Source organism: Phocoena phocoena, chromosome X, assembly GCF_963924675.1.
Source record: "Phocoena phocoena chromosome X, mPhoPho1.1, whole genome shotgun sequence".
In the NCBI taxonomy this organism is placed as follows: Eukaryota; Metazoa; Chordata; class Mammalia; order Artiodactyla; family Phocoenidae; genus Phocoena; species Phocoena phocoena.
The window spans coordinates 71,726,453-71,749,812 of record NC_089240.1 but is presented as its reverse complement, the minus strand read 5'-3'; the positions used below and the strand labels follow the sequence as shown (position 1 = coordinate 71,749,812).

Below are 23,360 nucleotides of genomic sequence, written 5' to 3'. Positions count from 1 at the left end.
TTATATTAAAGGTGCACTACATGCATAAAAAGCAGGCACACAGCAAGTAAGGAAGTTCCCCAACTCCTCAAGGAAGAATGCATGTGGATACATGGGTGTTAAAGTAGATAACATTTGTCCATTATGTCCCCATCCTCTCTATTCTTTATGCTCCTCAATTCCAAACTTTATGAGTCATTAAGTGTTCTTGTTCTCTCTTCTGTCCTAATCAAAACCTACTGATTCTTCATTTATACCCTAGTATAAATTAGCTTAACAGTTTAAAGAACAGGTTTGTTATTTGTGGTCTACTGTAAGCAAAATTTTGTATATGTACTTTTCTAGGAAGAGCATCCAAAGTTTTCATCAGATTCTCAAAGGGGTCAAAATGGTTAAGAACCAGAGCTGTATTTTCCTTCTTAGATATGGGCATTCAAGCACACTTGAAAGGTTTATGATAAAAGTATTTATTGAAATGGTAAACAAAATTGACAAACTCTTAGCTAGACTAATAAAAAAAGAGTAGATTCAAATAAATAAAATTAGAAATGAAAGATAAGACATTACAGTGGATGCCTCAGAAACAAAAAGGATAATAAAGGATTATTATGAATAGGTATATGCCAACAATTTGATAACTCAGAAGAAATTGATAACTTCCTAGAAACTAACAACTTACCGAGACTGAATCAAGAAGAAATAGAAAGCCTGAACAGACCAATAACCAATAAGGAGATTGAATCAGTAATCAAAAATCCCTCAACAAAGAAGAACCCAAGGTCAGATGGCTTCATGGGTGAAGAATGGTATTCAAAGAATACCAGTTCTTCTTAAACTCTCCCAAAAAATAGAAGAGGGAACACTTCCAAATTCATTTGATGGTATCAGTCTGATATTAAAGCCAGACAAAGGCACTACAGGAAAAGAAAACTACAAGTCAATATCCCTAACAAACACAGATGCAAAAATCCTCAATAAAGTAATAACAAACTAAATCCAACAGCATATTAACAGGATTATACAACAGGAACAAGTGGACTGTATCCCTCAGATGCAAGGATGATTCACCATATGTGTATCAATGTGACACACCACATTAACAGAATAAAAGATGAAAACCACATTTGTGATCACCTCAGTAGATACAGAAAAAGCATTTTACAAAATTCAAAATCCATTCATGAGAAAAAGCTCTCAACAAAATAGGTATAGAAAGAACTTAATTCAATAAATATCATATATGAAAAGCCCACAGCTAACATCAAAATCAATTGGGAAAAACTGAAAACTTATTCACTAAATCCAGTACAAGTCAAGGGTGTCCACATCTGAAACTTCCATTTAACATAGTATTGGAAGTCCTAGCCAGAGCAACTAGACAAGAAAAAGAAATATAAGGAATTCAAATCAGAAAGGAAGAAGTTAAATATCTGCAGAAGACACAATCATATATGTAGAAAACTCTAACGACAACCACAAACTATTAGAATTAATAAACCAATTCACTAAAGCTGCAAGATATAAAATCGACATACAAAATATCAGTTGTGTTTCTATACACTAACAATGAACTATCCAAAAAAAATTAAGAAAACAATTCCATTTCCAATAGCAATAAAAAGAATGAAACAGTTAAGAATAAACTCAACCAAAGGTGAAAGACTTGTACACTGAAAATTATAAAAAAACTGATGAAGGAAATTAAAGACACAAAAATGGGCTTCCCTGGTAGCGCAGTGGTTGAGAGTCCGCCTGCCGATGCAGGGGACACGGGTTTGTGCCCTGGTCCGGGAAGATCCCACATGCCGTGGAGCGGCTGGGCCCATGAGCCATGGCTGCTGAGCCTGCGCATCCGCAGCCTATGCTCCACGACGGGAGAGGCCACAACAGTGAGAGGCCCGTGTACCGCAAAAAAAAAAAAAAAAAAAAAAAATGGAAAGACACCCCATGTTCATGGATTGGAAGTATTAATATTATTAAAATGTCCATGCTACCCAAAGTGATCTACACATTAAATGCAATTCCTATTAAAATCCCAATAGCATTCTTTACAGAAAAAGAAGAAAAATCCTAAATTTTATATGGAAACAAAAAAGACCCTGAATAGCCAAAGCAAGTCTTGAGCAAGAACAAAGCTGGAGGTATCACACATCCTGATTTCAAAATATATTACAAAGTTACAGTAATCCAAACAGTATTGTATTGGCATAAAAACACACATAGACCAATGTAACAGAACAGATTACAGAGAAATAAACCCATGCGTTTATGGCCAACTGATCTTTGACAAGGGTGCCAAAAACACAGTAGGGAAAGGATAGTCATTTCAATAAATGGTGCTGGGAGAACTGGGTATCTAGATGCAGAAGAATGAAATTGGATCCTAATTTCCCATCTCACACCATAGAAAATATCAACTCAATATAGATTAAAGACTTAAATGTAAAAACTGAAATGTAGGGCTTCCCTGGTGGCGCAGTGGTTGAGAGTCCGCCTGCCAATGCAGCGGACACGGGTTCGTGCCCTGGTCCGGGAAGATCCCACATGCCACAGAGCGGCTGGGCCCGCGAGCCATGGCCGCTGAGGCCGCACGTCCGGAAGGGGCCACAACAGTGAGAGGCCCGTGTAAAAAAAAAAAAAAAAAAAATGAAATGTGAAACTACTAAAAGAAAGCACAGTGTAAAAACTTCTTGACATTGGTCTTAGCAATGACCCCAAAAGCACAGACAACAAAAGCAAAAATAAACAAGGGGGACAACATCAAACTAAAAAGCTTCTGTACAGCAAAGGAAACAATTAACAGAGGCAACCTATAGAATGGTAGAAAATATTTGCAAACCATGTATCTGATAAGGGTTAACATCCAAAACATATAAGGAACTCATACAACTCAACAGCAAAAAAATAACTGACTAAAAAATGGGCAAAGAACAGTAATAGACATTTCTCAAAAGAAGACATAAAAATGGCCAACACGTATATGAAAAGTTGCTCAGCATCACTAATCATCGGGGAAGTGCAAATCAAAACCACAATGATATACCACCTCACAACTGTTGGATGGCAAAAAGTCACGAGATAACAAGTGTTGGCAAGGATGTGGAGAATAGAGAACCCTTAAACACTGTTGGTAGGAATGTAAATTGATATAGCTATTATGGAAAACCGTATGGAGGCTCCTCAAAAACTCAAAAATAGAACTACCATATGATCCAGCAATTCCACTTCTGGGACTATATCCAAAGAAAATGAAATCTGGATCTTGACGAGATACTTGCACCTCCCATGTTCATTGCAGCATTATTCAAATAGCCAAGATATGGAAACAACCTAAATGTCCATCAACAGATGAATGGATAAAGAAAATATCATGTGTGTATGTATGTGTGTATATGTGTGTGTTTGTGTTAATACTGAAGACTGCAAATTTCATGGTTTAAAAGTGTATATACATATATATGTGTGCATGTGTGTGTATACACACACATGCATACACATACATACAATGGAATAAAGAGGATATCCTCCCAGTTTTGACAACAAGGCTGAACCTGGAGGACATTATACTAAGTGAAATAAGGCAGACTCAGAAGAGAAATACTGTATGATTTCACTTATATGTATAATCTAAAATAGACTCAAAAGCAGAGAGAAGAATACTGGTTACCGGTGTGGGGTTAAGGTAGAGGGGAAAATGGGAAGGTGTTGGCCAAAGAGTACAAAGCTTCAGTTATGCAAGAAGAGTAAGTTCCAGAGATCTAATACATATCATGGTGACTATGGTTAATAATGTTGTATTGTATACTTAAAATTTGCTAAGAGGGTGGATCTTAAGTGTTCTCACCACATACACACACATACACAATAAAATGGTAATTATATGAGGTGACATATATGTTAATTAGCTTGATTGTGGTGATCATTTCACAATGTATACATATGTCCAAACATCAAGCTGTACACTTTAAATGAATATTCTCATCCTGGATTGGAGGCTCTGGCTTAAAAGCCATTTATTGTATTGTATAAATACAACTTGTTTGTATTCAATTAGAAATTAAGATTAGATTTAGTAAACTATAAAACAACATTTAAATTAAATTGAACAAAAGTAACTAGAACTCTCAAATCAATATTTTTCTCTGTTATTTTTTGCCGAAAACAAGCAAATGACAAGCAAATAAGTCAAACTCACATTATAGAAATACTTTAAAAAGAAACATCTGGTAATGTCTATGGCTGACTGTATACACACAGCCCAACCTCCAGTCATTTTACAGTCTGTATACTGAGAATTTTATGGTTTAAGAAAAGGGTCACCCCACAGCTCTGCAGAGTTTTCTAATAGAGAGATTTAATTACATTCATGACATCATAATTAATAAGGCAGGAGTATATTGATACAGTTGAAAACAATGTTTAACAAGAGAGTTGAACTGAAAAAGGATCTTCTCATTAGCCACAAGTTTACCAGAAGAGTCAATTAACCAGAACACCTCATTCATAAAGCATTCTGGCTTAGTACAGATTTATTGTAAATAGATTTAAACAAAGGCATAACTCACTTTACACAATAAAAGTACCGGGGAATAGTTCATGCAAATCACATTTTCATTCCTTCAGCAATTCTAAGTTTCTCAAGGATTGAATCCTGATTATATGAATAGTCCCTAGCACTCAGCTGGCAACTTTATTTAATAAGTAATTCAATTGAATTCTATTTAAAATGTACTGGGGAATACAATAAATACCAAGAAATCCTGTTTATTCTATAATATAGTAAAGAGCAAAAATTTATTTTAAAATTCAGAAATATGTAAATTCAGCTATTAGGGACAAATGCTAGTTACTTATTATCCAATCTAGATTTTGAGCTTTCCAAACATAGGAGTGTCAAGGTAGGCTTAAAAACATCATCTCTCTAAGATTAATAAAAAGGAGAAAAAATACTGAGAGTCAGCAAGTATATAGGAGAGTGAATCTATTCTAGACTGCTAATGAAAATTAATAAAACTTTACCCAGTGCTTTGTATATGACTCAAACATATATAAGAGAAGCTCAGGAAATATTTTTTTGTTTAATAAATGAATAAATACCACCTTTATGTATGTCAGTTTGGCAATACATTGATATTTTTCATGCCTTCTGACTTACAATTCCATTTCTAGAAATTTATTCTAAGGAAACAGTTATAGATGTACATAAAGATTTATGTACAAGGTGTTTTGACAAAGCATTGATTACATTAGCAAAATAATTGGAAATGTTAAATTTCCAAAAATTTATGAAAATTATACATTTGAAAATGGTATATTCATACACAGAATATTTATGCCACTGCTAAGAATTCTGTCCAATGCCATCCAACTACTCAGTGGTGGGGTCAGGATTCAGTTTCAGGCCTGTTTGACTCGAGTTTATATTTCTAAGCATGTAGATAAATTCAAGAATAGCTTGAGGCTAGAAAAGATGAAAAGTACAACGGTGAATAGAATCAGTTACTACAATGAGATACCAATAGGCTGGCATGATAGATTAGATCAACAAGATAAAAGTTAAAAAGACATAAATGTGCCTGTAACTAAGTCCAAAAAGTCTATATGCTTAAGTACAGACTGAGAAAAGACATAGCTTACCAGTGGCCCATGTAAAAAAGTTTAATGAATTTTAGAGAACTGCACAATCACTATATCATGGTCAAAGGCTGATTATAAGCAAGGTTGATTGTGATGACTCAAAACAAAAATAAATATAAAAACAAATGTGATCTTAGGCAGCTTTAACAGAAATATATTATGTAGAACAAGAGAATTCAGAGTCTGACTCTATCCTGCGGTAGTCAAAATACTCACACCCGAAGAAAACACTAACCATCCTGAACATGTTTAGCAGAGAATGATCATGAAAGTGAAGGAACTCAAAGCTATGACATATGAGGAATGGTTAAACTACTAATACACTTATCCAGGAAGCAAAACTACTTAAAGTGTAACTGACATCTGAAGAGTTGTTTTGTGGAAGAGAGATGAGAATTGTTCTGTATGGCACCAATGCAAGAGATACAGGGCCAATGGGTAGAACTTATAATTATGACACAGGTTTATGTTTGACATAAGAAAGGACCTTAAGTTGAATGAAAGCTTCCAGAAAATGGAATGGACTGCCTTAGGTTCCTTTATCCAGAGTTTTATTCATGTAGAAGAAAACAGCCAGTTAGCGTACCTATTGTAGAGGGGACTACGGTACCACAGTGAAGACTGAACTAGAAAACATTTAAGATTACTTTCAAAACTGAGATCTTAATGAATTTCTTAAACTCAGGCTTCCAAATATCAGGTGTACCTGTATAAACATTTTAAGAAAGAAAAGTCAGACTGCTTAGAAGAACTAAAACCCTGTACTACTCATTGATTATTCGTTAAGAAAAATCACCAATTGTTTTTCATTGGAGTTAGGATTTTAGATGTTTGGATTAAATATAATAGTGTTTACTTTGAGACACCTTGTAACTATTTCTCACAACTTAAAAAACGAGCCTAACAAATACTTCAAAGACGTTTTTGATGAATAGAGCTAACAAACAAACCAACCTCACAGCTTTTACATCATATTTCTGTTATACAAAATTCAAACTTTTGTAGGCAAGTTACCTGCTCTGGTTTCACTAGATGCTTTCTGGACTCCTCTTCTTTGGCCGCATGCACACTTATAGATGCACATATTAGAGCTGCTGGCATGGTTGTCAGCTTTCCCATCTGAGAAAGATATATCAAAAAGGTATTTTTAATTGAAAGCTTCCCACCCTCTATTTCCTGATAAAGTTTGGGGGGCATCTGAGGAACACTATTGGTTTCATTTAAATTTATTAAATTTATTAAAAACTCAAGCACTCCAAATTATTCATACATTTTTAGGATATAATTCTTAAAATTCTTTTCTCATGGTAGAGTCTTATTTTTACCAATTTGTTAACTATCTACTTCATATGGAATATAGCAATATAATAATTACTAGTTAGAAGTGAATATAAGCTTTGAGGGATGAAGTGAGATATAGATTATGATATTCACTCAGTCCACAAATATTTATTAAGCAATTACTATATGCCAGACCCATCAGGGAACAAAGCAAAGATCCTTGTTCTCATGGAGCTGACATTCTAGTGGAGAAGAGGCAGGAGATAAACACAATACATATATTATATGGTATATTAAAATCGATAAATGCTATGGAAAAAGTAAAGGATAAGGGTGATCTGGAGTACTGGGTGATTCAGGTTGTATTTTGAAATAAAATTTATAATTACATTATTTATAAAAAATAACAACCTACCATTACAAATCTTATGCCCCTAACTAACATATTCCTTTTCACCTATTTCATGCTTGATCTAAAGCCAAAAGTGACCTTAGTTTTAGATATAACTTGATTTGAATTAAGAATGCAGGAAAATTACTGGCTCTAAGAACAAAGTGTTCCAGTGTTTATCCAGGTACAGAATAATTCCTAAAGATTATTCATTCAACAAGGCCAAATGAAAAGCTTTCCAGGGAATGACTATTTTAAGAGCTTGATTCTTTAGACTCAGAAGGAGGCCTGCTGAAATTGACCAAAGACATCCAGAGGGAAGAGGTCTCTCTGGCTTACACATAAGTGGAATTGTTCAAGAACTGGAAGAAACACTGGCCAAAGGATTCCAAATCTTATTGAATAACAGTGATCGTGTCTGCACTTCATTTCTGACATATTTTTCAATATTTTCTGGACAGAATACGGGAAGCTGCAGGCACTAGTTAAGCAATTTCCTGTTTAAACTAGGCATGATTCTGATTTAGATTGAGACTCCAGAAATATAGGGTAAAAGGAAGACTCAACACTAATAAAAGAAATTGTGTTCACTGTTTTTCCCCCTTCAAGCCTCCCTCTAGTACATAAGTCAGCATCACAGAACAATTTATCTAGGCCTGCCTTCCAAAAGGCATCACTTCTGATTTCTTACACACAGTTGGTATTCACTAATGAAATAAGATTTCCACTCAGTATCTAATGTTGGGTATCAATAAAAAACATATTAAAATGGATGCCAGCAATGGATGTTCTCCCGTGTACCTGAAAAAAATTTTCAATAAAGCTCTGAAGTGATTATTTGAAGCATGTCAATTCTTACAATATTTAAAACCTATTTAAAAAATACCGGATTAGACCTTACTCCCTAGATAGAACATTTGAAGTATGCTAATATCTGAAAAAATTTCAATACCCTATGTTCTTAGTATAGTTATTTTATTTCACGTAATGGAAAAATAATAGCATGTAGACTATAAAATAAATTCATAGGTATTACTTAATAATTATGATCGACTGCTCCAGAGTGTGGACTGACTAATGGAACTAGTGGCCTAAAAAGTTAATACAGTATACCTTGAAAAATGCTTAAGTATCTTTGCTACATTTTCTACTCTTTAGGGCAGGGTCCAACCACCTTGACTTTTATTAATAAGGCAGTGTGGCATAATGGTAAAAACATAAGCTTAGGAGTTGCACAGACCTTGTTCTGAACTCAAGTTGTGGAACTTACTATCTAAATCTGGGCAAGTTACTTAAGCTCTTAAGAATTATGCTGCCCAATATGGTAATTACTAGATGTATATGGTTATTTAAATTTAAATTTATTAAAAATAAATAAAATTTAAAATTTAGTTCCTTAGTCACATTAGCCCCATTTCAAGTGCTCAACAGCATAATGTAGGGCACAGATATACAATATTTCCATCACTGAAGAAATTTCTACTGAACAGAGCTATCTTAAGAGTCTCAGGTTATATATCTGAAAAGAAATGGGAATGCCTTCCTTTTTATGATTATCTTGAGGATTAAAGAATTACATAAAAATGGCTTGCACTTGGTAAATGGGCAATTAATTCTAGCTCCCCATTCTTTCTGATTGCTGAATAAAGATGTTAAGTGGTGGTGCTTACTCCCCATTTTTCTTCTCACATGTATTTGATGTTAATCAGGCTCTACTGAGGGCCATAATAACAATAAAAAACATAGCATACTTACTGCCTCTAAACAAAAAAGGCCAAGACTTTGATCAAAAGAAAAGAGGCAGGGCTCCCCTGGTGGTGCAGTGGTTGAGAGTCCACTTGCCAATGCTAGGGGACACGGGTTCATGCCCCGGTCCGGGAAGATCCCACATGCCGTGGAGCGGCTAGGCCCATGAGCCATGACCGCTGAGCCTGTGCATCCGGAGCCTCTGCTCTGCAATGGGAGAGGCCAGAACAGTGAGAGGCCCGCATACTGCAAAAAAAGAAGAGAAAAGAAAAGAAAAGAGGCAGATTGGCACACTCAGGCCTTTTCAAAACACAGGTTATACTGATGAAAAAGGCATCACTATCCAGAGAGACAGCTGATTATATGCCACACTGAAAAAATTAGACTATGGATTGGTAAACTACAGATCTGGGCTAAATCTGGTCTGGACTCTGAGCTAAAAATGCTTTTTTTAAAAACATATTTAAAAATTTATAAAAACAAAATAAACAGAAAACAAAGAAGAATATGTGACCTTTTGTGTCCTACAAGTCTAACATATTTACTATCTGCCCCTTTATAGAAAAAACAATTGCCAATGCCTAATTTAGAAAATAAAATAAGATATTTAAAGAACATCAGGGGGTATTATAAAATTTACAGGCTCATAAGGCTGTTAGTTAAATAGTATTAAAATTGGGCAGAGGCAATCTTAGTTTTCACAAGGTAAGACCTTGAGTTAAAATTATTTGTAACTTCAAAATAATGACTTGTCAATTCAAAATTATGTGTCTTGTTTAAAATCAATTACCTTCCTATTAAAGATAACAAACAGGCCCTAGAACAGAATTCTATCATATAGAGATTTACAAATAGCAAGACTGAAGATGAGCATCAGTTAACTCCCCCATGAGACTCAACCCTTCCAATTACTTCTGTAATCAAAATATAGTTGATTCGCATTATTTGCAGTAGTTATATTCCATAAAGTAGCCATGAACACTGATTTAGGGAATAATGAACACTACTCCTAGGGAAAATACAGGGTTAATTTCTTGTGAACCTCTGGTTACATTTTCATCAACTGATCAATACATAACCTTGTTTTATATGTGTTTCTGTTTAAAGACACCTTGCTTACTATATACTGTTGATTCAGTAACATTGAACTCACAGCCAACAGCACTATAACTCATGCCACGATGAAGCTTATCCAACATACATATTTTCTCCCTAAGGCATATCACAGCTTTCTTGCACTTAAGAACACTAGATAGCACTTCTGCACTATGCATGGAGACATTTCAAATAGCAGCATTTCCAAAAAAAAAAAAGTGAAAACACTTAGCACTATTTACCACAAAAGGGACACTTGTTCACAGTATGAGAGCCGGAAAAATAAGGCAGAGAATTAACTGGTCCAACTTTACTTGGGAGTACAAACATATCTGTTTTCTCTTCTTTACTAACAGAATTGAAATTTAAAGTTTTCTTCTATAAGAATTTTTGTTACTTATTTTGTAAGAAAGAGCATATAATTATTATAGGCTAATCTAAAATCAGTCCTAACCATTAATTCTGCTTTAGAGATATATTATCATGTAGTAAATGCTATTTTATTAAATCAAGAGTCCTGTGATAAGTATAAAACAAAACTGAAATTTAGAAAGGTAAGCCCTAAAAACTAAAAGAAAAATGAAATAAACAATGTTGAGGCAATGATCACACAGACAGGAACAATTCAAAATGAACTTACAACCAGTAATTGGGCTATATCCAAAGGACAAAGAGAACATCAACAAACAAACAAACAAACTTTAAAACTTAATAATCATATTGTTAGTGGCAGTTTTGATATTTTATTATGAACCTGCTCTGTGTATGTTATACAAGGAGACATTTAAATATGCTGGCATTTTAAAGATTGGGATTTTCAGTGTGGGAGAAAGATGTAAGATTAATGAAGTTAAAGCAAGATTCTGTAGTTCTGAATTGGAATAAGATTTATCAGTTGATTATATTATCATGATACAGGAAATATAGAAGACGGAGAAATACATTAAAAGACACCATGGTGTACTGGAATATAGCTATGCAACAAAGTACCCCACGCAAACAGCCAGATAGACCTTCGAGTTGAGATTTGTAAGAAAATTCAATTGTGCTTGCAATATTGCAAGTGTAAACTGCTTTAAAATATTTGGCTCAAGAACTTGGTGAGTCTATTTCCAGCACCCAATGAGTTGTGACAAGTTGACATTAGTCATCAAAGTTCAGTACAGCCATCAGCAGCTTAACAGAACTTTGTATGCTGTAGTGCCTTTTGAGTTGTTTACTTGTGAAGATCTGAGAGGAAGTAGTGATACAGTGGAAAGAACACCAGGCTGTGAATTGGAAAAGCTGTGTTCTAGTCTGTGCTCTGCTAATAATTCACTATGTCACCTTTTACAAGTTAATTCCCCCTCACTGTGTGTCAGATTGCCCATTTGTGAAAGGAAGCTGCACTACAAAATGTCTACACTTCCTTCTAATTTTGACAATGCATGATTCTAAAGTTCAGTGATAATTTCCAAGTATATAATTTACTACAGATAAGATATTGCCATTTTGTTTCTCTAAAAACCAGAAGGAAAGTCACCAACAAATAATTACCTTATATTGAAATAATACTCTAGATTATATAATCAGAATCACACTTTTACTCACACCGAACATCTTAAATGCGAAGACCACAGAGGGAATTTCAAGAATTTAAAAGTCATTTAAAAACGTACACAACTAAAAATTACCTTTTACTTAAATAAATGAATTTAAAACCTTCTTCCTAAAAAAATAAAAAATAAAAACCTCTTCCTAAAGACAGCATTTTTTTTCTTAATATCTTTATTGGAGTATAATTGCTTTACAATGGTGAGTTAGTTTCTGCTTTATAACAAAGTGAATCAGTTATACATATACATATGTCCCCATATCTCTTCCCTCTTGCATCTCTCTCCCTCGCACCCTCCCTATCCCACCCCTCCAGGTGGTCACAGAGCACCGAGCTGAAAAAGACATCATTTTTTTTAAAATGGAGATAATGTAAGTGTGTGTGAAGGAGAGGAAGCAGTAGAAAGGATAGGAAAAATGGGTAATTATTACTAAACACAATAAATGGAATAAAAGTAATAATTCCAATTTGATTAGCAACTTAAAATTTCAAAGTGATCTAGTAATACCACTGACTTGGCCATCAAGACACTTGTGTTTAGTCCCAGCTCTGTTCTTGAACAACTATGTAATCTCTAGTTAGTCATGTCATCTCTCTGGGCCAAAGCATCTTTATTTGTAAAATGAAAGACCTTGAGCAGATAATCTCTTAGGGCCTTAGAATTGCACTATCTAATAAGGTAGACAATATCCACATGTGTTATTTAAGTTTATGTTTCAATTAATGAAAATTTAAAAACTAAAAATTCAGTTTTTCCAAAAAAAAAAAAGTGAAAACACTTAGCACTATTTACCACAAAAGGGACACTTGTTCACAGTATGAGAGCTGGAAAAATAAGGCCACTTCATTCCCTTAGCCACATTTCAAGGCCTCAGTAGATACATGTGACTCCAGTGGGTACCATACTGGACAGCACAGAAATAGAACATTTTCACCACTGAAGAAAGTTTTATTGGACAGCACTGCCTTAGAGCTCCAACCTTTAGGATTTTCTTATGATTCTATCAAAAAGAAGAGATTAAGATTTTGATGAGGGGACTTCCCTGGTGGTCCAGTGGTAAAGAATCTGCCTTCCAATGCAGGAGACACAGGTTCAATCCCTGGTCAGGGAACTAAGATCCCACATGCCGCAGGGCAACTAAGCCTGTGGGCCACAACTACTGAACTTGCGGACCTCAACTAGACAGCCCACATGCTGCAAACTACAGAGCCCACGCGCCACAACTAGAGAGAAAAAACCTGCACGCCACAACTAGAGAGAAGCCCACATGCCACAACAAAGATCTCCCATGCCTCAAAGAAGATCCTGCATGCCGCAATGAAGACCCAATGCAGCCAAAAATTTAAAAAAATAATTAATTAATTAAAAAAGATTTTGATGAGATATATACACTCTTATGTTTATCACAGCATTACTCACAACAGCCAAGATACGGAAACAACCCAAAAACCCACCAATGGATGAATGGATAAAAAAGATGTGGTACACGTACCAAATGGAATATTATTCATCCATGAGAAAGGAGGATATCATACCATTCGCAACAACATGGATGGACTTTGAGCACATTATACTAAGCCAGGTAAGTCAGAGAAGCAAAAGTACTGGATGATGTCATTTATATGTGAAATCTAAAAAAGTCAAACCTGTAAAAACCAGAGAGTAAAATGATGGTTACTAAGGGAAGTGGGAGAGGGGAATAAGATTGACGGGTTTTAAGGGTACAAACTTATAAGTAGTAAATAAGCCACAGAGATCTAATGCACAATAAAGACAATATTGTACTGTAATTATGTAATTTGATAAATATTATTATAACAGCAGTCATATTATAACATATAAATGTATAAAAGTAACACTCTGTACACCTTAAACTTACACAACATTACATGTCAAACTTATTCAATAAGAAAAGAAAATGATTTATATGATTTTTGCTTTCAAACATACCAGTTTTAACTCTATATCCATCCATTCAGGGCATATATGCTAACCTGAAAACAGCAGAAGAAAGAACTGGACACTGTTTATACCACTGTAGAAGAATATAATGGCATTACATTTTCAAGAAAGTAAAAGGAAAATAGGAAAATGAGAAATTTTATCCTTTTATAGGAATGGTTCTAAAAGATGGTCTAAATCTATAAATCAGAAAATAGTCTCATAAAATCATGAAAACAAACCTATAATACTGTGTCTCCTGTACTACTTCCAAGGGCATTTTCCTTAAAGACAAGGACTAAATCTTAGCAGTTGTTGTAGCTACTTTACTCCAGCCTTGTATCAAGTACATGTTTTAGTATAAACTAACATGATAGTAAATCATCAGGTCAAAGTAACCTATCCTTGGACAAATGTAAGATGTAAGGTTTAAAATATGAAGTAATCATATCACCTTTATCCATTCTTTAGATTTTCATTTGGCCTACAGATCATTACCACTCTCCTGAAGTGTTAAAACTTAGAGATGGGGATAATAATTAGTATATCCAAGATAACCTCTCTGAAAGGGAACACTTGTACACTGTTGGTGGAAATGTAGAGTGGTGCAGCCACTGTGGAAATCAGTACGGAGGCTTCTCAAAAAAACTAAAAACAGAAGTACCATATGACCCAACAATTCCACTCCTGGGTATATATCTGAAAAAGATAAAAACACTAATTTGAAATTTTACATGCACCCCAATGTTCATACAGCATCATTATTTACAACTGCCAAGATATAGGAGCAACCTAAGTGTCCATCAACAGATAGATCAATAAAGATGTATGTATACACACACACACACACACACACACACACACACACACACACAATGGAATATTACTCAGCCATAAAAAAGAATGAAAATTTGCCATTTGCAGCAACATAGACTTGGAGGACATTATGCTAAGTGAAATAAGTCAGAGAGAGAAAGACAAATATCACTTACATGTGGAATCTAAAAAATATAACAAACTAGTGAATATAACAAAAAAGCAGCAGACTCACAGATATAGAGAACAAACCAGTGGTTACCAGTGGGGAGAGGGAGGGGAAGTGACTGTACAGGGGTAGGGGATTAAGAGGTACAAACTAGTGCATATAAAATAAGCTACAAGGATATATTGTACAACAGAGGGAATATATTTTATAACTATAAATGGGACATGACCTTCAAAAGTTGTGAAACACTATACTGTTCACCTGTAATTTATATAATATTATACATCAACTATACCTCAATAAAAAATAAAAGAGGGGCTTCCCTGGTGGCGCAGTGGTTGGGAGTCCGCCTGCCAATGCAGGGGACACGGGTTCGAGCACTGGTTTGGGAGGATCCCACATGCCACAGAGCAACTAAGCCCATGTGCCGCAACTACTGAGCCTGCGCTCTAGAGCCCACAAGCCACAGCTACTGAAACCCGTGCGCCTAGAGCCTGTGCTCTGCAACAAAAGAAGCCACTGCAGTGAGAAGCCTGCGCACCACAATGAAGAGTAGCCCCTGCTAACCGCAACTAGAGAAAAGCCCACGTGCAGTAACGAAGACCCCAGCCAAAATAAATAAATTAATTAAATAAATAAATTAAAAAAAATAAAAAATAAAAAAATAAAAGAGGAGGGGGATGAGAGGAAGATGGCGGAAGAATAAGATGCAGAGATAACCTTCCTCCCCACAGATACACCAGAAATACATCTACACGTGGAACAACTCCTACAGAACACCTACTGAACACTGGCAGAAGACCTCAGAACTCCCAAAAGGCAAGAAACTCCCCACGTACCTGGGTAGGGAAAAAGAAAAAAGAATAAACAGAGACAAAAGGATAGGGACGGGACCTGCACCAGTGGGAAGGAGTTGTGAAGAGGAAAGGTTTCCAAACACTGGGAAGCCCCTTCGCAGGCGGAGACTGCGGGTGGCGGAGGAGGAAAGCTTTGGAGCCGCGGAGTAGAGCACAGCAACAGGGGTGCGGAGGGCAAAGCGGTGAGATTCCCGCACAGAGGATCAGGCTGGTGAGTGCCAAGAGGCTGGTCTGCTTACCCGATGGGGCAGGGTGGGCTTGGAGCTGAGGCATGAGGGGTTTCGGACGGAGTGCAGGGAGAGGACTGGGGTTGGCGGCGAGAACACAGCCTGCAGGGGGTTAGTGCACCACGGCTAGCCGGGAGGGAGTCCAGGGAAATGTCTGGACCTGCCAAAGAGGCAAGAGATTTTCTTCTTCCCTCTTTGTTTCCTGGTGCTCAAGGAGAGGGGATTAAGAGCACTGCTTAAAGGAGCTCCAGAGACGGGCGCGAGCCGCGGCTAAAGGCGCAGACCTCACAGACGGGCATGAGACGCTAAGGCTGCTGTTGCCGCCACCAAGAAGCCTGTGTGCAAGCACAGGTCACTATCCACACCCACCTTCCGGGGAGCCTGTGCAGCCAACCACTGCCAGGGTCCCGGGATTCAGGGACAACATCCCTGGGAGAACGCACGGCGTGCCTCACTCAGGCTGGTGCAACGTCACGCTGGCCTCTTCCGCCGCAGGCTCGCCCTGCACTCCGTGCCACCCCCCACCCCGGCCTGAGTGAGCCAGAGTCCCCGAAGCAGCTGCTCCTTTAACCCCTTCCTGTCTGAGCTAAGAAAAGATGCCCTCCGGCGACCTACACGCAGAGGCAGGGCCAAATCCAAAGCTGAGCCCCTGGGAGCTGTGAGAACAAAGAAGAGAAAGAGAAATCTCTCTCAGCAGCCTCAGAAGTAGCGGATTAAAGGTCCACAATCAACTTGATGTACCCCGCATCTGTGGAATACATGAATAGACAATGAATCATCCCAAATTGAGGAGGTGGACTTTGAGAGCAAGATTTATGATTTTTTCCCCTTTTCCTCTTTTTGTGAGTGTGTAGGTGTATGCTTCTGTGTGAGATTTTGTCTGTATAGCTTTGCTTCCAGCATTTGTCCTAGGATTCTATCTGTCCGTTTTTTTTTCTTAATAATTATTTTTTATTTTAATCACTTTATTATATTTTATCTTACTTTATTTTACTTTATCTTCTTTCTTTCTTTTTTCTTCCTTCCCTCCTTCCTTCCATCCTCCCTCCCTCCTTTCTTTCTTTCTTTCCTTCTTTCTTTATTTCTTTCTTTCTACTTCTAAATTTTTCTTTCTACTTTTTTCTCCCTTTTATTCTGAGCCGTGTGGATGAAAGGCTCATGGTCCTGCAGCCAGGATTCAGTGCTGTGCCTCTGAGGTGGGAGAGACAAATTCAGGACACTGGTCCACAAGAGCCCTCCCAGCTCCACATAGTATCAAATGGCGAAAATCTCCCCGAGATCTCCATCTCAACACCAGCACCGAGCTTCACTCAACAACCAGCAAGCTACAGTGCTGGACACCCTATGCCAAACAACTAGCAAGACAGGAACACAAGCCCCCCCACTAGCAGAGAGTCTGCCTAAAATCATAAGTCCACAGACACCCCAAAACATACCACAAGACGTGGACCTGCCCACCAGAAAGACAAGATCCAGCCTCATCCACCAGAACACAGGCACAAGTCCCCTCCACCAGAAAACCTAAACAACTTACTGAAGCAACATTAGCCACTGGGGACAGACACGAAAAACAGCGGGAACTACAAACCTGCAGCCTGCAAAAAGGAGACCCCAAACACAGTAAGATAAGCAAAATGAGAAGAGAGATAAACACACAGCAGATGAAGGAGCAAGATAAAAACCCAGCAGACCTAACAAATGAAGAGGAAATAGGCAGTCTACCTGAAAAAGAATTCAGAATAATGATAGTAAATATGATCCAAAATCTTGGAAATAGAATAGACAAAATGCAAGAAACATTTAACAATGACTTAGAAGAACTAAAGATGAAACAAGCAACGATGAACAACACAATAAATGAAATTAAAAATACTCTAGAAGGGATCAATAGCAGAATAACTGAGGCAGAAGAACGGATAAGTGACCTGGAAGATAAAATAGTGGAAATAACTACTGCAGAGCAGAATAAAGAAAACAAAAGGAAAAGAACTGAGGACAGTCTCAGAGACCTCTGGGAAAACACTAAATGCACGAATATTCGAATTAACGGGGTTCCAGAAGAAGAGAAAAAGAAAGTGACTGAGAAAATATTTGAAGACATTATAGTTGAGAACTTCCCTAATATGGGAAAGGAAATAGTTAAGTCCAGGAAGCACAGAGAGCCCCATACAGGATTAATCCAAGGAGAAATACGCCAAGACACATATTAGTAAAACTGTCAAAAATTGAATACAAAGAAAACATATTACAAGCAGCAAGGGAAACAAAAACAAATAACACACAAAGGAATCCCCTAAGGTTAACAGCTCATCTTTCAGCAGAAACTCTGCAAGCCAGAAGGGACTGGCAGGACATATTTAGAGTGATGAAGGAGAAAAACCTACAACCAAGATTACACTACCCAGCAAGGATCTCATTCAGATTTGATGGAGAAATTAAAAGCTTTACAGACAAGCAAAAGCTGAGAGATTTCAGCACCACCAAACCAACTTTACAACAAATGCTAAAGGAACTGCTCTAGGCAAGAAACACAAGAGAAGGAAAAGACCTACAATAACGAACCCAAAACAATTAAGAAAACGGGAATAGGAACATACATATCGATAATTACCTTAAATGTATATGGACTAAATGCTCCCACCAAAAGACACAGATTGGCTGAATGGATACAAAAACAAGACCCATATATATGCTGTCTAAAAGAGACCCACTTCAAATCTAGACACACATACAAACTGAAAGTAAGGGGATGGAAAAAGATATTCCATGCAAATGGAAATCAAAAGAAAGCTGGAGTAGCAATTCTCATATCAGACAAAATAGATTTTAAAATGAAAACTATTAGAAGAGACAAAGAGGCACACTACATAATGATCAAGGGATCAATCCAAGAAGAAGATAGAACAATTGTAAATATTTATGCACCCAACACACCAGCACCTCAATACATAAGGCAAATACTAACAGCCATAAAAGGGGAAATCAACACTAACAGAGTCATAGTAGGAGACTTTAACACCTCACTTTCAACAATAGACAGATCATCCAAAACGAAAATAAATAAGGAAACACAAGCTTTAAATGATACATTAAAAAAGATGGACTTAATTCATATTTATAGGACATTTCTTCCAAAAACAAGAGAATACACATTCTTCTAAAGTGCTCATGGAACATTCTCCAGGATAGATCATATCCTGGGTCACAAATCAAGCCTTGGTAAATTTAAGAAAACAGAAATTGTATCAAGTATCTTCTCCAAACACAACGCTATGAGACTAGATATCAATTACAGGAAAAGATTTGTAAAAAATACAAACACATGGAGGCTAAACAATACACTACTTAATAATAAAATGATCACTGAAGAAATCAAAGAGGAAATCAAAAAGTACCTAGATACAAATGACAATGGAGACAGGATGACCCAAAACCTATGAGATGCAGCAAAAGCAGTTCTAAGAGGGAAGTTTATATCAATAAAATCCTACATTAAGAAACAGGAAACATCTCGAATAAACAACCTAACCTTGCACCTAAAGCTATTAGAGAAAGAAGAAAAAACTCTCAAAGTTAGCAGAAGGAAAGAAATCATAAAGATCAGATCAGAAATAAATGAAAAAGAAATGAAGGAAATGATAGCAAAGATCAATAAAACTAAAAGCTGGTTCTCTGAGAAGATAAAAAAAAAGGGACAAACCATTAGCCAGACACATCAAGAAAAAAGGGAGAAGACTCAAATCAATAGAATTAGAAAAGAAAAAGGAGAAGTAACAACTGACACTGCAGAAATAAAAAAGATCATGAGAGATTACTACAAGCAACTCTATGCCAATAAAATGGACAACCTGGAAGAAATGGACAAATTCTTAGAAAGGCACAAGCTGCCAAGACTGAATCAGGAAGATATAGAAAATATGAACAGACCAATCATAAGCACTGAAATTGAAACTGTGATTAAAAATCTTCCAACAAACAAAAGCCCAGGACCAGATGGCTTCACAGGCTAATTCTATGAAACATTCAGAGAACAGCTAACACCTATCCTTCTCAAACTCTTCCAAAATATAGCAGAGGGAGGAACACTCCCAAACTCATTCTACGAGGCCACCATCACCCTGATACCAAAACCAGACAAGGATGTCACAAAGAAAGAAAACTACAGGCCAATAACACTAATGAACATAGATGCAAAAATCCTCAACAAAATACTAGCAAACAGAATCCAACAGCACATTAAACGGATCATACACCGTGATCAAGTGGGATTTATTCCAGGAATGCAAGAATTCTTCAATATACGCAAATCAATCAACCTGATACACCATATTAACAAACTGAAGGAGAAAAACCATATGATCATCTCCATAGGTGCAGAGAAAACTTTCGACAAAATTCAACACCCATTTATGATAAAAACTCTGCAGAAAGTAGGCATAGAGGGCACTTTCCTCAACATAATAAAGGCCATATATGACAAACCCACAGCCAACATCATCCTCAATGGTGAGAAACTGAAAGCATTTCCACTAAGATCAGGAACAAGACAAGGTTTCGAACTCTCACCACTCTCCCTCAACATAGTTTTGGAAGTTTTAGCCACAGCAATCAGAGAAGAAAAGGAAATAAAAGGAATCCAAATTGGAAAAGAAGAAGGAAAGCTGTCATTGTTTGCAGATGACACAATACTATACACAGAGAATCCTAAAGATGCTACCAGAAAACTAGTAGAGCTAATCAGTGAAATTGGTAAAGTAGCAGGGTACAAAATTAATGCACAGAAATCTCTGGCATTCCTATACACTAATGATGAAAACTCTGAAAGTGAAATCAAGAAAACACTCCCATTTACCATTGCAATGAAAAGAATAAAATATCTAGGAATAAAACTACCTAAGGAGACAAAAGACCTGTATGCAGAAAATTATAAGACACTGATGAAAGAAATTAAACATGATATAAATACATGGAGAGATATACCATGCTCTTGGGTTGGAAGAATCAACATTGTGAAAATGACTCTAATACCCAAAGCAATCTACAGATTCAATGCAATCCCTATCAAACCACAACTGGAAATTTTCACAGAACTAGAACAAAAAATTTCACAATTTGTATGGAAACACAAAAGACCCAGAATAGCCAAAGCAATCTTGAGAACGAAAAAGGGAGCTGGAGGAATCAGGCTCCCTGACTTCAGACTATACTACAAAGCTACAGTAATCAAGACAGTATGGCACTGGCACAAAAACAGAAAGACAGATCAATGGAACAGGATAGAAAGCCTAGTGATAAACCCACACACATATGGTCACCTTATCTTTGATAAAGGAGGCAGGAATGTACAGGGAAGAAAGGACAGCCTCTTCAATAAGTAGTGCTGGGAAAACTGGACAGGTACATGTAAACGTATGATATTAGATCACTCCCTAACACGATACACAAAAATAAGCTCAAAATGGCTCAAAGACTTAAACGTAAGGTAAGAAACTATGAAGCTCTTAGAGGAAAACATAGGCAGAACACTCTATGACATAAATCACAGCAAGATCCTTTCTGACCCACCTCCTAGAGTAATGGAAATAAAAACAAAAATAAACAAATGGGACCTAATGAAACTTCAAATCTTCTGCACAGCAAAGGAAACCATAAACAAGACCAAAAGACAACCCTCAGAATGGCAGAAAATATTAGCAAATGAAGAAACTGACAAAGGATTAATCTCCAAAATTTATAAGCAGCTCATGCAGCTCAGTAACAAAAAAACAAACAACCCAATCCAAAAATGGGCAGAAGACCTAAACAGACATTTCTCCAAGGAAGGTATACAGACTGCCAACAAACAGATGAAAGAATGCTCAATGTCACTAATGATTAGAGAAATGCAAATCAAAACTACAATGAGATATCATCTCACACCAGTCAGAATGGCCAACATCAAAAAATCTACAAACAATAAATGCTGCAGAGGGTGTGGCGAAAAGTGAACACCCTTGCACTGTTGGTGGGGATGTAAATTGATACAGCCACTGTGGACAACACTATGGAGGTTCTTTAAAACACTACAAATAGAACTACCATATGACACAGCAATCCCACTACTGGGCATATACCCTGAGAAAACCATAAGTCAAAAAGAGTCATGTACCAAAATGTTCATTGCAGGTCTATTTACAATAGCCCGGAGATGGAGACAACCTAAGTGTCCATCATCGGATGAATGGATAAAGAAGATGTGGCACATATATACAATGGAATATTACTCAGCCACAAAAAGAAATGAAATTGAGCTATTTGTAATGAGGTGGATAGATGTAGAGTCTATCATACAGAGTGAAGTAAGTCAGAAACGGAGAGACAAATACCGTATGCTAACACGTATATATGGAATTTAAGAAAAAAAATGTCATGAAGAAAATTGGGGTAAGACGGGAATAAAGACACAGACCTACTAGAGAATGGAGTTGAGGATATGGGGAGGGGGAAGGGAAAGCTGTGACAAAGCGAGAGAGAGACATGGACATATATACACTACCAAACATAAGGTAGATAGCTAGTGGGAAGCAGCAGCATAGCACAGGGAGATCAGCTCGGTGCTTTGTGATCGCCTGAAGGGGTGGGATAGGGAGGGTGGAAGGGAGAGAGATGCAACAGGGCAGAGATATGGGAACATATGTATATATATAACTGATTCATTTTGTTGTACAGCAGAATCTAACACACCATTGTAGAGCAATTGTACTCCAATAAAGATGTTTAAAAAATACACAAGATCATGAGAGATTACCAGAAGCAACTCTATGCCAATAAAATGGACAACCTGGTAGAAATGCACAAATTCTTAAAAATGCACAACCTGCCAAGACTGAATCAGGAAGAAACACAAAATATGAACAGACCAATCACAAGCATTGAAACTGAAACTGTGATTAAAAATCTTCCAACAAACAAAAGCCCAGGACCAGATGGCTTCACAGGCGAATTCTATCAAACATTTAGAGAAGAGCTAACACCTATCCCTTTCAAACCCTTCCAAAATACATCAGAGGCAGGAACACTCCGAAATTCATTCTACGAGGCTACCATCACCCTGATACTAAAACCAGACAAGGATGTCACAAAGAAAGAAAACTACAGGCAAATATCACTGATGAACATAGATGCAAAAATTCTCAACAAAATACTAGCAAACAGAATCCAACAGTACATTAAAAGGATCATACACCATGATCAAATGGGGTTTATTCCAGGAATGCAAGGATTCTGCAATATACGCAAATCAATAAACCTGATACACCATATTAACAAATTGAAGGAGAAAAACCATATGATCATCTCAATAGATGCAGAGAAAACTTTCGACAAAATTCAACACCCATTTATGATAAAAACCCTGCAGAAAGTAGGCAAAGAGGGAACGTTCCTCAACACAGTAAAGGCCATATATGACAAACCCACAGCCAACATCGTCCTCAATGGTGAAAAACTGAAAGCATTTCCACTAAGATCAGGAACAAGACAAGGTTTTGAACTCTCACCACTCTCCCTCAACATAGTTTTGGAAGTTTTAGCCACAGCAATCAGAGAAGAAAAGGAAATAAAAGGAATCCAAATCGGAAAAGAAGA

The 23,360-nt window shown here is 36.8% G+C and overlaps 1 protein-coding gene across 1 annotated transcript in view; it reads right to left on the bottom strand.

The window, feature by feature from the left end:
* The window catches only part of APOOL (apolipoprotein O like), a 117,400-nt gene that overhangs the window by 70,411 nt on the left and 23,629 nt on the right, over positions 1–23,360 (bottom strand). The window contains exon 2 of the mRNA XM_065900205.1: positions 6,631–6,823. Coding sequence (XP_065756277.1) covers positions 6,631–6,823 — 193 coding nt within the window. The remainder of the gene's footprint in view (positions 1–6,630; positions 6,824–23,360) is intronic.